Genomic DNA, 17,830 nt, shown 5'->3' on the forward strand with positions numbered 1-17,830 from the left:
TGATGAGAAAGGTGTGCGCAAACACGGTCCCAAAAATTGTGACCGTTGAACAAAAGGAAATCCGTGAAGTGATGCGAGAAGTGAACGCTGCGAAAGCTAATTTTTGAGACAGAGTAGTGAAAGGCAATGAGACATGGATTTTCTAGTACGACCCTGAAGCACAGGTCGTTGGAGTGGGTAAGAGGCTTCTGTGCGCTGCCTTAGAGAGGTCCGGATGACGCACACCAAGAAGTCTATGGCGACTGGGCGAAGCGTTGAGAAAGATGCATGGATTCAGAAGGAATGTACTTTCAATATTTTTAAGGTTTTGTACATTAAAAAGCAATAAATGTCTTTAAAAAAGTTATTGTTACAGCTTTTGGGACAGAACCTCTATAGAAGAAGGAAATACACAGTCATTGGTTCGGGAACGCTTTAGTTACATATTAGAATTATTTTTCTGCAACTCCTCACGCAACATTTATCATGGTAAGCATAAAGGAACAGAAGGCACCAGCTACGACAAGAACTTATTTCTTACATGAAATGTTCAAAACGCCCTATCAGTTACAAACAAGAACACAACATACAACATAACGACGTGAAACTATTTCTTACATTAAATGTTCACCATGCCCTCTTGGTTACGTCTGCTTGAATTGTATTTAGATTCACCGCCAGTGTTTTGTGGTTCATTTCATGAAGGTGATGCTGACATGCGACACATGGTATCACGTTACTTACAGCAAGCAACTGTTTAAGTGGTCTCTACGAATTTGGCGAACACGTCACTGTTTACTAATTTTCGTCGTGGAGTCCGTGGCAGAGATGTATAAGAAGAACTGGATCAAGTTCCCTTTGGACATAAATCCTGTAGACTGTTAGTGGGAATATTTGTAAATTTCTGTGTATCAAAGCCAACTATCAGCAACAGTGTCTTCGGGTCCATATTTTGCAAGTCATCGAAACTATACATAATGGTGCAGCGATACATCAACGCATCCATGATTTAATGCTTCTGCTGGTTGACACACGTAACATTGTTAATATAGGGCATTTTGACATTTCACATAAGAATGACTTTCTTGTCGTATGGTGTACCTTCCGTTCCTCTATGCTTTCTGTTACTGACATACAATAAACATACACTCCTGGAAATTGAAATAAGAACACCGTGAATTCATCGTCCCAGGAAGGGGAAACTTTATTGACACATTCCTGGGGTCAGATACATCACATGATCACACTGACAGAACCACAGGCACATAGACACAGGCAACAGAGCATGCACAATGTCGGCACTAGTACAGTGTATATCCACCTTTCGCAGCAATGCAGGCTGCTATTCTCCCATGGAGACGATCGTAGAGATGCTGGATGTAGTCCTGTGGAACGGCTTGCCATGCCATTTCCACCTGGCGCCTCAGTTGGACCAGCGTTCGTGCTGGACGTGCAGACCGCGTGAGACGACGCTTCATCCAGTCCCAAACATACTTAATGGGGGACAGATCCGGAGATCTTGCTGGCCAGGGTAGTTGACTTACACCTTCTAGAGCACGTTGGGTGGCACGGGATACATGCGGACGTGCATTGTCCTGTTGGAACAGCAAGTTCCCTTGCCGGTCTAGGAATGGTAGAACGATGGGTTCGATGACGGTTTGGATGTACCGTGCACTATTCAGTGTCCCCTCGACGATCACCAGTGGTGTACGGCCAGTGTAGGAGATCGCTCCCCACACTATGATGCCGGGTGTTGGCCCTGTGTGCCTCGGTCGTATGCAGTCCTGATTGTGGCGCTCACCTGCACGGCGCCAAACACGCATACGACCATCATTGGCACCAAGGCAGAAGCGACTCTCATCGCTGAAGACGACACGTCTCCATTCGTCCCTCCATTCACGCCTGTCGCGACACCACTGGAGGCGGGCTGCACGATGTTGGGGCGTGAGCGGAAGACGGCCTAACGGTGTGCGGGACCGTAGCCCAGCTTCATGGAGACGGTTGCGAATGGTCCTCGCCGATACCCCAGGAGCAACAGTGTCCCTAATTTGCTGGGAAGTGGCGGTGCGGTCCCCTACGGCACTGCGTAGGATCCTACGGTCTTGGCGTGCATCCGTGCGTCGCTGCGGTCCGGTCCCAGGTCGACGGGCACGTGCACCTTCCGCCGACCACTGGCGACAACATCGATGTACTGTGGAGACCACACGCCCCACGTGTTGAGCAATTCGGCGGTACGTCCACCCGGCCTCCCACATGCCCACTATACGCCCTCGCTCAAAGTCCGTCAACTGCACATACGGTTCACGTCCACGCTGTCGCGGCATGCTACCGGTGTTAAAGACTGCGATGGAGCTCCGTATGTCACGGCAAACTGGCTGACACTGACGGCGGCGGTGCACAAATGGTGCGCAGCTAGCGCCATGCGACGGCCAACACCGCGGTTCCTGGTGTGTCCGCTGTGCCGTGCGTGTGATCATTGCTTGTACAGCCCTCTCGCAGTGTCCGGAGCAAGTATGGTGGGTCTGACACACCGGTGTCAATGTGTTCTTTTTTCCATTTCCAGGAGTGTATATAGCAAATCATTTCTAACGTTGCCAATAAAGTTTTTTCGGACCCAACACGATACAACGTACTTTTTCTGTATGACGAACATGTCCTGAAAGCTTTACTGTGTCCGTAAACACTGACGAACGTGTTAAATTGATTATTCCTTATGAAGAACATTTAGACTGGATATTTTACCTAATGTAAATGTTTTAATATGTTATTCCGTTTTCTCGGCATATGTTTGTGGTCGTTGTTACTGAAATATCCCAGTATGTAGAAGCTCGACCCGGAAATATCTAGCACGAAATCCAGTTGCAAAAAACAGTTATTGTGATTTCGCTAATCCAGAGGAGAAATGGTGTTGGTATATCCTTTTGAATCATCAGATTGCACGCTAGTATCCTTAGCTGAATTCCAAACTTTCCCGCAGTGTCCCATGCAGTATTGTCATGTGAAGCTATAGCTGGTGACCCGTTCGAACGGATGAGGTCGTTAATTTCGGCGGTCCTCCGACGCTATGCGAGAAAAGTAGGCTGTATGCCAGTATCGTGTTTCACCTTGTCCTTCCACCTCAACAGCACACGCACTCACTGCGTTCATCTTCACTGAAACACAGACTTAAGAGATATATTACGAGGGAAACGTGCCATTGTGGGTTAAGGATGGAACCTGTTCCAGTTAGACGGGCGAAGAACCCTCTTTGTCCCTCAGCCAAAAACAACAGATGGCTGTTTCTTTAATTTCTTCGAATGGAAAAGAAGAGCTCCTAGACAATAATACAGCAGCATCAAGTTGCAAGAATTGAAGATTTTCAGCGCAAAACCGAGAGATTCACACAGTTTCTACTTGTTTTTATTACGGTTTGCAGGACAGACGTCCAGTGATCGTGTATTTGTAAACAAATACTGGTACTCACGTCAATCGCTCTTTCAGAAATTCTATCCAGTCGTCCTGCCGAAGGACTCCATCTCTGTCCAGATCGAACAGCTTGAATACTCGCTCCAGCAACTCCTGCAACCAAAAAGACAGTCGTATTGGTATCTGATTACAGAACATCGACAGTCAACATGTAGAGGAAAAGCTATTGCTAAACTGTAAATTTAAAATTAAATGGACACGTAGCATCTTCGCAATCATTCAGCCCAAGGAACGTCAGAAAACAGCAAGGGTTATAATGACAAGTACAAGAAAACGTCAGATGCCACTGGGAACCTTATGTGTAGCATTCCGTTGCAATCACTAAAGTTTTTAGAAAACGTAAAAAAATAAAGCTTTAGTGTCTCTATGCATGTATATCAGCTCAAAAATTGACATTAGGTGGAAATATCGTCATGAAAAATGCAATAAAATTGTAATTTTACGTGATAACGTAACTTATTAGAGGCTTTAGTGAAACTTCATTCCAAGTCTAAAAAATTACATCAAACGAGAAGGCGCAATGATTACCAAACTTACCTCGTATTCGGGAGGACGCCGGATTAAATCTTCGACCGGATATTCTGATTCTGTTTTTCCGTCGTTTCCGTAAAACGCATAAGATAACAGTTGGGATATTTCCTTCCGCCAATTCAACTTGTGTTCCGTCTGCAGTGACGTCGTTAACAGAACATTAAAACTTTAAACTCATTCTGTTTTCTTTTTAAAAAATTCACCCAGTTCTGTCGGCTTTTCCGCGTAGTGTTGTTGCAAGTATTGCAAATTTTAAGTACGGAGTTTTAAGTGCCGCATTTGTAGAAACTAACGCATGCGTATCATCACTCACACAGTTCACTGTCCCTCGTGTTTGCTTGAGACTGATGTTACCAAAATGCTGTACGATCCCAAGATAGCAAGCACATCATTTAAGTTTTCAAATGTAATGGAAAGTGAAAACAATAACTTGACAATCAGAATAATTACCGAAGTGCTCCGTGTGCAGCCTGAATGAAACAAATGTAAACCTGACTGCCGGAAACAAATGTTTTGATAATAAAAACGGACCCATTTTCTTTACCATCGTAGACATTTTCAACTATTCTAAAATAAGAAAATAAAAGGTAATAAAATGATCCGTGAGAGGAGGAAATATGAATGCAATGTGAGTGATAAAAGAATATAGGTATATGTATCTGATGTGTGTCTGACTTTCTTGGTATTTGAGACGTGGGAACAAAATCTTCAGTTTGATCGAAGCCACGACAAACTATTTATTACGTAAACAGATACTTTCATTTTGCTGGTTTTAGCATTCATTGCCTGACAAAGACATCGTAACAGAAATGTGAACCAGTTTTGAGTTTCGGCAGGCAATCCTTTTGTATTGGACTCAGCTACTGTTTGTAATATCACTCAGAAATGCTCCATAATCTACCCACTCGTTCGCTAGTGTTTATGACACAGAACAAGAAACCAGTTCTTAATTCCGAATGGGTGCCCCACACGCAACCTTATTTACATATTAAACTAGCAATACTTAACGTATGAAATCAGATTCTGTTTGATCAGTCGAACAGTCTGCTCTCAATAACTTGTAAGCTGTTATAATCCATTAGAGATATCGTAATATAATGGAACTGAGAAGTAAAACAAAAATCTAACTTATCTTTTAAGGACAGAGTACATCTAATACCCTCAATTACTGATCATTCACTGAAGCAAAAGTACATCTACATACATACTCCGCAAGCCAAAGTACATAATAATAAGAGAATAGCAGTCACTCCCTTGAGAAATAAGAGCAACAGTCAGAAGCGTAAAGTTTATTAAAATAAACTACTACTGAAGGAAAGAAACTCCTTACAGTACTCTGCAGTCATTACGTAAGCCTATATTATTATTAAGTTGTGCGTGGTCTCTCATTTGAATCTCAGCTCTGTATGTTTGTGAGCAAAGACTTCCTTCAATAGATGGCATCAGCCGAAACATGTAATGAACAGTAATAAATTTATTTGGTAATCGAGGCCGGAAGTTCAATCTAAAAGGAGCCTAGCATTGTTTTCTTCTTTGGTTACTAATGCTGACTGATACAGTTTGAGAACCAACAGTGAAAGCGGACGACGAAAGGACATAAAGAACGGATCAGCGCAGGAAAGAGAGCTTTCCTTCCCAGAGGAAATCTGCTAACATCAAACATAGGGCTTAATCTGAGGATGACATTTCTGAGGATGTAAGTTTGGCTCACGGCAGTGTGTGGATTGTGTGGACAGAATCGGCGAAGGGAGGAACGTACGAAAAACAGAGACAGATAGGAGAAACAGGATGAGAAGACATATGTTAAAGCGTCAGAGTATTGGACAGAGCTGTAATGGGTGAAAACTTTTGGGGAATACAAAGACTGGAATACATACAACAAATAACTGAGAACGTTGGGTGGAAGTGGTACTCTGCGATGAAAAGATTGTCACAAGGGAGGAATTCACGGCGGGCCGTAACAGGCTAGTTAGAAGACGGATAACCAATACCTCTTGAGTGGAAACGGAGACAAATGTTTATTACAGTAAATAAGCTGATATCTGGACAACTGTTTAAAATTCAGGACTACAATCAGCAATCTATAAATATTAGGACTGTTGGCTACTAGACCACTGTTGTATTGTCACATTTTTCCGAGTATGTAATTGTGGTTGTCATTAATGGAAAAAAATCAGCTTCAAATGAGACTTGTTGCGCTTGTCGCGATAATTCGTATTTCAATGTCAATATTTTAATCTTCTCTCTGTAGTACGTATCGTGTTGCTCACAGTACTTAACGACAGACACTATGAAGCTGTAATCGATGTATGTGCATCCAAATGGAGAAAACATAATATGACCGTTATAGAAACTCAGGCCTAAATGGAAATTTCGGATAGACTCTCAGACAAACAGCAATTGAGTACAGTTACTGCAGCCGGATCGTGCAAACAGAAATTAGATTTGCTGTCTTACTATCGCGACTACCAGAAAGACACGTAAAAACAATACAAGAAAAACTCATATGTAATCTTCTAAAAAAAAAAAAAAACTACAAGACATGACATAACCGAAGAGGCCTTACGCTACCACTCTTCTATCTCTCTCCACGTCAATTTTCCACAAAATATCTTACAAGGGATTTACTAATTATTTCGTAATGTGGACGGTATTTAAATTGCTTGTTTATAAGTAACAAGAAATTAACGACGTAATTTAACAAGGTAATGACAACATTGAATTAAGGAAACATTCGTGTTTACTAGCTTCATCACCAATTAGGACAACAAGCAGCAACGGCAGCGGCAACCATCCGACGTCATCTGTCGGATAAAAGGCCTCCTCCACACTTCGGCATGCACTGCGGTCAGTAGTACCTATCCTTGCTGCTGCTGAATGTTTTATAATGCTATCCCATCAGTCGTCTATTAGATATTCTCGCTCTTTTTATTATATCTAGGAATTCAGTCAATCTCATCTTTGGGCTGTTTACTATCCATTCATTGGGATCAGTGGTTCCCAAACGTTTCCTCTGGCGGAACACTTCGAAAATCCAGGTACTTTGACGGAACACCTCGTTTATTTTGAAGGTTAATAAAACTTCAATAAATGAGAAAAATTGTTTTTTATTTACCGGTTCCTACCCCATAAACCATGGACCTTGCCGTTGGTGAGGAGGCTTGCGTGCCTCAGCGATACAGATAGCTGTACCGTAGGTACAACCACAACGGAGGGGTATCTGTTGAGAGGCCAGACAAACGTGTGGTTCCTGAAGAGGGGCAGCAGCCTTTTCAGTAGTTGCAAGGGCAACAGTCTGGATGATTGACTGATCTAGCCTTGTAACACTAACCAAAACGGCCTTGCTGTGCTGGTACTGCGAACGGCTGAAAGCAAGGGGAAACTACGGCCGTAATTATTACCAAGGGCATGCAGCTTTACTGTATGATTAAATGATGATGGCGTCCTCTTCGGTAAAATATTCCGGAGGTAAAATAGTCCCCCACTCGGATCTCCGGGTGGAGACTACTCAAGAGGATGTCGTTATCAGGAGAAAGAAAACTGGCGTTCTACGGATCGGGGCGTGGAATGTCAGATCCCTTAATCGGGCAGGTAGGTTAGAAAATTTAGAAAGGGAAATGGATAGATTAAAGTTAGATATAGTGGGAATTAGTGAAGTTCGGTGGCAGGAGGAACAAGACTTCTGGTCAGGTGACTACAGGGTTATAAACACAAAATCAAATAGGGGTAATGCAGGAGTAAGTTTAATAATGAATAGGAAAATAGGAATGCGGGTAAACTACTACAAACAGCATAGTGAACGCATTAATGTGGCAAAGATAGATACGAAGCCCACGCCTACTACAGTAATACAAGTTTATATGCCAACTAGCTCTGCAGATGACGAAGAAACTGAAGAAATGTATGATAAAATAAATGAAATTATTCTGATAGTGAAGGGAGACGAAAATTTAATAGTCATGGGTGACTGGAAATCGAGTGTAGGAAAAGGGAGAGAAGGAAACGTAGTAGGTGAATATGGATTGGGGCTAGAAATGAAAGAGGAAGCCGCCTGGTAGAATTTTGCACAGAGCATAACTTAATCATAGCTAACACTTGGTTCAAGAATCATAAAAGAAGGTTGTATACATGGAAGAACCCTGGAGATACTAAAAGGTATATAGATTATATAATGATAAGACAGAGATTTAGGAACCAGGTTTTAAATTGTAAGACATTTCCAGGAGCAGATGTGGACTCCGACCACAATCTATTGGTTATGACCTGTAGATTACAACTGAAGAAACTGCAAAAAGGTGGGAATTTAACTGACCAAACCAGGGGTTGTACAGAGTTTCATGGAGAGCATAAGGGAACAATTGACAGGAATGGGGGAAAGAAATACAATAGAAGAAGAATGGGTAGCTCTGAGGGATGAAGTAGTGAAGGCAGCAGAGAAGCAAGTAGGTAAAAAGACGAGGGCTAGTAGAAATCCTTGGGTAACAGAAGATATATTGAATTTAATTGATGAAAGGAGAAAATATAAAAATGCAGTAAGTGAAGCAGGCAAAAAGGAATACAAACGTCTCAAAAATGAGATCGACAGGAAGTGCAAAATTGCTAAGCAGGGATGGCTAGAGGACAAATGTAAGGATGTAGAAGCGAGTATCACTAGGGGTAAGATAAATACTGCCTACAGGAAAATTAAAGAGACCTTTGGAGATAAGAGAACCACTTGCATGAACATCAAGAGCTCAGATGGAAACCCAGTTCCAAGCAAAGAAGGGAAAGCAGAAAGGTGGAAGGAGTATATAGAGGGTCTATACAAGGGCGATGTACTTGAGGACAATATTATGGAAATGGAAGAAGATGTAGATGAAGATGAAATGGGAGATACGATACTGCGTGAAGAGTCTGACAGAGCACTGAAAAACCTGAGTCGAAACAAGGCCCCCGGAGTAGACAACATTCCATTAGAACTACTGACGGCCTTGGAAGAGCCAGTCCTGACAAAACTCTACCATCTGGTGAGCAAGATGTATGAAACAGGCAAAATACCCTCAGACTTCAAGAAGAATATAATAATTCCAATCTCAAAGAAAGCAGGTGTTGACAGATGTGAAAATTACCGAACTATCAGCTTAATAAGTCACAGCTGCAAAATAGTAACGCGAATTCTTTACAGACGAATGGAAAAACTAGTAGAAGCCGACCTCGGGGAAAATCAGTTTGGATTCCGTAGAAATGTTGGAACACGTGAGGCAATACTGACCCTACGACTTATCTTAGAAGCTGGATTAAGGAAGGGCAAACCTACGTTTCTAGCATTTGTAGACTTAGAGAAAGCTTTTGACAATGTTGACTGGAATACTCTCTTTCAAATTCTGAAGCTGGCAGGGGTAAAATACAGGGAGCGAAATGCTATATACAATTTGTACAGAAACCAGATGGCAGTTATAAGAGTTGAGGGACATGAAAGGGGAGCAGTGGTTAGGAAAGGAGTGAGACCGGGTTGTAGCCTCTCCCCGATGCTATTCAATCTGTATATTGAGCAAGCAGTAAAGGTAACGAAAGAAAAGTTTGGAGTAGGAATTAAAATCCAGGGAGAAGAAATAAAAACTTTGAGGTTCGCCGATGACATTGTTATTCTGTCAGGGATAGCAAAGGACTTGGAAGAGCTGTTGAACGGAATAGATAGTGTCTTGAAAGGAGGATATCAGATGAACATCAACAAAAGCAAAACGAGGGTAATGGAATGTAGTCGAATTAGGTCGGGTGATGCTGAGGGAATTAGATTAGGAAATGAGACACTTAAAGTAGTAAAGGAGTTTTGCTATTTGGGGAGCAAAATAACTGATGATGGTCGAAGTAGAGAGGATATAAAATGTGGACTGGCAATGGCAAGGAAAGCGTTTCTGAAGAAGAGAAATTTGTTAACATCGAGTATAGATTTAAGTGTTAGGAAGTCATTTTTGAAAGTATTTGTATGGAGTGTAGCCATGTATGGAAGTGAAACATGGACGATAACTAATTTGGACAAGAAGAGAATAGAAGCTTTTGAAATGTGGTGCTACAGAAGAATGCTGAAGATTAGATGGGTAGATCACATAACTAATGAGGAAGTATTGAATAGGATTGGGGAGAAGAGAAGTTTGTGGCACAACTTGACTAGCAGAAGGGATCGGTTGGCAGGACATGTTGTGAAGCATCAAGGGATCACCAATTTAGTATTGGAGGGCAGCGTGGAGGGTAAAAATCGTAGAGGGAGACCAAGAGATGAATACACTAAGCAGATTCAGAAGGATGTAGGTTGCGGTAGGTACTGGGAGATGAAGAAGCTTGCACGGGATAGAGTAGCATGGAGAGCTGCATCAAACCAGTCTCAGGACTGAAGACCACAACAACAACATATACTGGTTACTTCAGGTATGACATAATTAATAACAAACAAATTATAATAACGTTTTAAAAATTAGTATCGTCAAAATGTCGAAAAAGAAAACACCATGTTATTAACAGTTTCTTGCGGGGCTCTTATTCACTTCCCACGAACACCAGCGTTCCGCAGTCACGTTGTGGGAAACCCTTTTATAGACGCATGATGTGCCGCGCATCTTCATTTTATTTTCGTAAGTTAAACCTACTTTTTTGACGTCCTCCAATTCCTTGATCCATCTGTTTGTTTCAGTAGCTGCCCTAGCATAAAGACACAAGAGACTGATTATTGTTTGACTGTACTATTTAAATGCAGCACTGGAAATAGTAGGAGCCTAAAAACCCTAGGAGTAACAGTAGGGAACTACATAAGGTGGAATGGCCATGTCAAAATGGCGTAGGAAAATCAGATTGCAAGTCTGAGTTTCATTAGAGGAATCTTAAGGAAACGTAATTCATTCGCGAAAGAAATGTCTTACAAAACACTCGTTCGACCGATTCTTGAGTATTATTAAGCAGTCTGTCTTTCGACCGATTCTTGAGTATTGTTAGTCTAGGTTATATACCAGACTGGATTAATAACCCTTACTTGGTTGGCATAGTAGAAGAGATAGGGAAGGTCCAACGAAGAGCAGCGCGACTCATCACGGCCTCGTTTAGTAAGCAGAAGAGTTCAGCGACGAATTTCATACCGACACTTACCGACAATCATTCATCCCACACACCATTCGCGACTTGAACAGGGAAATAGGAACGATGGATTTCTCCATCACACATAGTAAGGTGATTTGCGTACTGTAGATTTAGATGTAGCTGTGTTGCTACGAAAGTGACGTGTTCGCGTGCGAAACCAGTGTATGGAAGATGGTAGTACACAGGTGGTCTAGACCAGCAGCAGCGAATATATTCACATGACCGTAACGGTGAGTACAACTTTGTCCTTGCTGTTGGTTTGGCGGACGCTCAGTACAGTGGGTATGGACCTGAATGCGCCAACAATTCAACTCCGCCTATTTTCTGCTCTACTTGGGGCACCCTTGCCATTGAGTCGACTTCCACTGCACATAAAGCACAAACACCTCATACCGTAGGAAACTTGTCCTTCATTAATGGCAGTACACACGCTATAATCATGACGAAAATCAAGCTGTTTATATTATTGAGCAGCATAGTGAACAAAGACAGACTGTAATTATTTGTGGCAGCATGAGATATACAACGTGAATCTTGATTTCTTCTTATTCAGGCCACGCAGAACAAAACACTAATTCCAAGGAAGTTTGAGAAATCGAGATACTGTCCTTTGTTCAGGCAACTTTACGTGCCATATTTCAACAAAATAATGCTAGCTTTCTTATAACTGTGAGTATGCTTACCGCACTTTCCTGACTTACGCGTCCATAATATGACATACATCGCATAGGTCTATCCAGTGTTTGTTGCGGTCCTTTGGTAACCACTGTTGATACTGTGTAGACTGCACAGTATTGTGTGGAGCTCCTTTTTGAGGAACATGTCATAAACCTCGTAGATTTTATATCACGACGGGGCTCTGACAGCAATCAAGTCGATTTTACACCATCCTGTTTCTGAAATACATGTGTCGTCATTTGAACTTCGATTGGAGGAACGGTTCATATGTGTTGATTTTTTGGCATACACTGTAACCCAAGAAAGGAGATGTAAGTTGGGTCACAAAGTGTAACCAAAACCCACAAACAAGGACTTTTACTTAGGTTGGGGTTCAAATCATCAACCCCTGCAGTAGTGTGGTGCAATAAATTGTACCTATAAAGCTAATTTTTAACAAAATATTTTAATAGTCAAGATCGCAATTGCGAAAGTTTAACTGGTTACTAGTGTCAGCTGATTACACTATTCAACAACCATTTAGCTTCAAATAGTTCAAATGGCTCTGAGCACTATGGGACTTAACGTCTATGGTCATCAGTCCCCTAGAACTTAGAACTACTTAAACCTAACTAACCTAAGGACATCACACACATCCATGCTCGAGGCAGGATTCGAACCTGCGACCGTAGCGATCGCGCGGTTCCAGACTGTAGAGCCTAGAACAGCTCGGTCACTCAGGCCGGCTAAACATTTAGCATCTGGGATGGGATACATCAACTAGTACGTATTTTGGTGTGCAGAATCCGAATATACCTATCAAAATGTCCTAACACGTACAATTTTTTACTTTTTAAAGGTTTTTGTATTTTTCGTATTCAGTATTTAGATTTTTTTCTGGTCGTCTGTTTTGATGATTAATTGTTTGTTTTTGATTTGCAAAGGAGAACTAGAAGATCTACAAATCGTCAGTAATTGGTTGGTGTGGTAATCCAGTGGTGTGAAAAAGATCCTTTTTGAGTGATTCCTGCGAAAGATAGTGAAAATTTTTTGTGTTTAAAACTTACACTAAGAAAAATGGCAACTAGTAAATCTCGTTGCTGTGTAAACCAACCCCACAACTTTTCTTATGTGTGTGGAAATTCACTTCAAAAGCCCAAAGAAAACCAGCCACTGATTTGGTTAAGAAGGCATTTAAATTGTGTTTCGATTATCCTGTTGGTGATCAAGATAAAAGTTTTGCACCTCATATTGCCTGCATAACCTGTACTACAACCTTAACCGATTGGTTGAAAGGAAAACGCTGAGCCATGTCATTCGCTGTTCCGATGGTGTGGTGTGAGCCTAACGACCATTATTCAGACTGTTACTTCTGTCTTGCAAATATTTCGGGACATTCAAGAAACCTAGACATAAAATAAAGTATCCAAATGTATCTTCAGTGCATTTACCTGTGCCCCATGATGGGTTTGCCTGTTCCTGTCTGTAACTTGAAAGCCACGGAACCAGACTCCATGTCAAGTGAATCAGAAATTGCTGAACATATAGAAGAGTACTGCCCTCAGTATCATGACACTTCGCCTCAGCTCTTTAATCAAAAGGAACTGAATGATTTGGTTCGCGATCTAAAACTTTCGAAACAGCAAGCTGAACTCTTGTGGTCGAGACTGCAACAACGGAATCATCTACTCCAGTGACAAAAATTTCCTGTTTCAGATCAAGAGGTGCTTCCTTCTCTCAGTATTTCGGTATGCAGAATTCAATGTGAGTATGTAGAGGTGTCAATGGTCTGATAATGCATCTAGGTGTACAAAGTAATCCACAGAAGTGGCGACTAATTATTGACTGCAGTAAAACCAGCTTGGAAGCAGTACTACTGCATAATGGCAATGCGTTTCCATCGGTACCTTTGGCTTACGCAGTAGACATGAAAGAAACTTATGAAACCAGGGCTTTGCTACTAGAGGCAATAAAATTTAAGGCTAATGAATGGCAGCTTTGCTGTGATTTAAAAGTTGTTGCTCTCCTTACAGGTTTACAGGCTGGATTCACGAAGTACTGCTGCTTTTTGAGCCTTTCGTACAGCCGTGACACCAAGAACCACTATAAAGTCAAGGAATGGTCTATAAGGAAGTCATATGTTCCTGGAAACGTAAATGTGAACAATACTTTGTAAAAGCTCTGGATAAATAAGGTGAGGCCTTCAATCCCTTAAAAGAAAAGTTTCCCAGTGAAAGTGAGGCAAAGCTGAAAGAGGGTATATTTGTTGGACCACAAATAAGAAAATTGTTGAAGGATCCAACCTTTGATACCAAACTTACAGATGTCCAATTAGCTGCTTGGTCTTCTTTTAAAGCAATTGTGGAGGACTTTTTGGGTAACAGAAAAGACAAAAACTATGTTACCATTGTGGATTGGATTGTTTGGGGGAGGAGACCAGACAGCGAGGGCATCGGTCTCATCGGATTAGGGAAGGACGGTGAAGGAAGCCGGCCGTGCCCTTTCAAAGGAACCATCCCGGCATTTGCCTGGAGCGGGTTAGGGAAATCACGGAAAACCTAAATCAAAATGGCCGGACGCGGGATTGCACCGTCGTCCTCCCGAATGCGAGTCCAGTGTGCTAGCCACTGCGCCACCTCGCTCGGTTTTTTCCATTGTGAATGCTCTGTTGGACAACTATAAGAACATGGGGTATAGAATGTCGCCTAAAATTCACTTTTTACATTCTCATTTTGATTTCTTCCCGGAAAATTTGGGAGCCGTAAGCGATGAGCATGATGAGCGCTATCACCAAGACATTCTGACCAAGGCCATTGGAACCCTCCGATGATGTGTGACTACTGCTGGAGTCTTGTTAGCGAGTGTGATGAACCGCCAAACAAAAGAAGAGCTCCGTCGTCGCATTTTTCAGAAACTAATGACGATTAAAGGTAAAAATATCTTCTGAACTGATTTGGACCTTTTATTGGGTCATGGCCATATATAGATACAAAATAGTACTGATTTAATACGTTCTGAATGTGTACTTTTGTTTGACTTAATTGTGACAATTTTCGCAATAACCTTTTTCTATACTGCTGTGTGTCAAAGAATAGTGACATCATAGAGAAAAACTGATTTTACCAGTGTATTAAGCACCCCGAAATTAGGAATATCCATCCATTTACAAACCAGATGCAGAGAAAAGTTTAAATTTGTTAACTAGAGTTTTCCAACCACCTTCAAATCGAGCAGGTGTAGTGTTTGTCCGTAACGTAAGACAAAGCAACACCTTCCACGTCACAGTAATCTTTCGTACAAGAGACAGAAAACAATAAACTAATGGCACATACCTTTAAGGCAAAACATTAAGTGTGCAAGACCATTCTTATTGGACCACACTGATATACAATATTAGGTCTGCAATCTCCATTACACCTGTAACTTGTCAACAACATACAGTATGTGGCCATTCAGAGACATCTGCATGCATCTCTGACGCTAGAGATGGTGCAAAGAGCGACTCAACTGTGTAGTGGATGACTAGAAAGGAATGACTTGGAGTGATGAACCACTCTATAACCGTTGGGAATCCAGTGGGTTTGGATTTGGCGATGAGGGTGGAACGTTACCTGCCATCAAGTGCAGAGCCAACAGTGAAGCACAGAGGGGTAATGTTATGGTACGGGGGATGCTTTTTCTCGTAAGGGTGTAGTCCCCTCTTTAAGCTTAAGAAAACGCCAAAGGCGGGAGCATGTGAACAAATTTTATAGGATTGTTCATTGCACACATTACGAGTAGAGGAACGGCTCGGAGATGGTGACTGTTTATGTCAGCATGACAATGCACCGTGTCATAAAACAGCATTTGTGAGGTAACGGTTAGAGGACAATAACATTCCTCAAACGGCCTGACATGGTCGGAGTCCGACCTGAACGCAATGGAGCTACTATGGCATGAGTTAGAACATCGACTTCTCTCAAAACCCTAGCATCCATCACTATCCTATCTATTTTCGGTGCTTGAGAAAAAAAGAGCCGCCATTCCCCCACATTCAGACAACTCTTAAAATTGTCCGCGGTAGAGTTCAAGTAGCCACAAAGGACACACCACTAACGAGTGTCCGGAAACTTTTGGTCACTTAGCGTATTTTCTGAAAACCGCTATAGATGCATTGTAAACGACTCGTCGTACGAATATTAGCGATATTCCGTCTTATTACATTCGCATATACAGCTAATGGAGAAAATGGCAGTGTACGCACAAAATCTCTCAGGCGAGATAACCAGTGGAGGGCGCCCAGTTTTTAAATTTACGCTACACACTTTCACTACAACTATTTCGCCATTCTTCAAATTATCGGTATTTTAGTTCCACGAACACTTCTGTTACACTTTCGTATGGACTACAACGACCTGTCACTAATCTAGCACCGTTCCGTTTTCGATTTTGGACCTACTTCAAAAAAGAATCCATACCCTGGTGCAACACAGTAGAATTGAGCGAACTACATCCTGCATGCGATTTCCTTTACGGATGCACTGCACTTTCCTAAGAACTCTTCCAACAAATCTAAATCTTCCATATGACTTCTACAATACTGTTATAACCTATCGTCCCATTTCAAATGGCTCTGAGCGCTATGGGACGTAACTTCTGAGATCATCAGTCCCCTTGAACTTAGAATTAGTTAAACGTAACTAACCTAAGGACATCACATACATCCATGCGCGAGGCAGGATTCGAACCTGCGACCGTAGTGGTCGCGCGGTTCCAGACTGAAGCGCCTCGAACCGCTCGGCCAACCCGGCCGGCCGTCCCATTTCATATTGCTTCTTATTAGTACCCATAGTTATCAACGCGTTGTGATGTTCGCCTTAGGCTCACCACTTAACCTGTAATCGAATACCACCAAGTTGTTTTATTTTCTTATAAACATTATCTTGCATGCTTACACATTTAAAGAGATCTGTCATTCATTACACCAAGTGGAAATACTGACCGAGTCTTTCTGCCTTTAGTTACGATCGTCTAACGACGGTATTTTTCTGAAGACAACAGCATCGGCAGCGAATCTTACGTGGTCCTGGTCCTGTTTGAGTAGTCCTTGCAACAGATTGAGATCATCAGTGGTCCTATTACGCATCCGTTGGTCTCACTCAATGCTACTTTCCTTTCTCCTTGACATTCGTCGTTCAGTGTATGCTGGGTGTTATTACTGGAATAGTTTATTCATCGATCCAGTAGCATGGCTATGAAGACACTCCTCCAGTGGCGAAAAACAGTCCGATTTTACACAAGGTGAACTAAGAAAAATTGAATAAGTTATAATCAGAGGGAATACATCTCGTGAGTGCTGAATAATGCGACAGTCCAAATTAACGGAAAAACTTTATTATTGACAGCATCGGAGCATACCTGTTGACGCATGACGTAACATATGTAGTTAATTGTGCAGTAAAGCAGACGTGTCCAGATAACCTGATGGTAGATTCAGGGCACAGACCCAAACACTTTACGGCTGGTTTATGTCTGAAAAACACGAACCTGGCTGGCACACACGCCGGTGTATTTATGCCGGTGGCTGGCTGCTGAAAGGACACGTCTCTACATCCAGACGAAGAGAACTGGTTCAAATCAGTTTTCGACTTTCCCAACGTCATGATAGCACGCGTATCTAACTTAAGAAATAAGAGAAAAGCACTGACTTTTGGCAGCTGAATCCTCTTCATTTAGTTATTAATACCTAAAGGAACTCCTCCATAACATAAGAGTGATTTAATAGGCCGCACCATCCGCATTTCGTGTTAGTACCTGTTGAACAGTTCTGTGACTATATATAATGGAAAATGTGAGGTCATCCAGATGGGTACTAAAAGGAATCCGTTCAGTTGCGGTTACACGATAAGTCGCACAAATCTAAAGGCTGTCAGTTTTACTATATAGCTAGGGATTACCATTATGAACAACTAAAATAGGAACGATCATCTAGAAAACGTTGTGGTGAGGGCGAACTAAAGAGTGCGTTTTATTGGCAGAACACTTACTGCATGCAACAGTTATACTAAAGAAACAGGCTACAGTACGCTTGTGCATCCTCTTTTGTACTATT

The 17,830-nt window shown here is 42.0% G+C and overlaps 1 protein-coding gene across 1 annotated transcript in view; it reads right to left on the bottom strand.

The window, feature by feature from the left end:
* The window catches only part of LOC126088344 (NADPH oxidase 5-like), a 460,603-nt gene that overhangs the window by 404,331 nt on the left and 38,442 nt on the right, over nucleotides 1-17,830 (bottom strand). Inside the window, exon 3 of the mRNA XM_049906479.1 lies at nucleotides 3,443-3,537. Coding sequence (XP_049762436.1) covers nucleotides 3,443-3,537 — 95 coding nt within the window. The remainder of the gene's footprint in view (nucleotides 1-3,442; nucleotides 3,538-17,830) is intronic.

This window comes from Schistocerca cancellata, chromosome 6, assembly GCF_023864275.1.
Source record: "Schistocerca cancellata isolate TAMUIC-IGC-003103 chromosome 6, iqSchCanc2.1, whole genome shotgun sequence".
NCBI classification, from domain to species: Eukaryota; Metazoa; Arthropoda; class Insecta; order Orthoptera; family Acrididae; genus Schistocerca; species Schistocerca cancellata.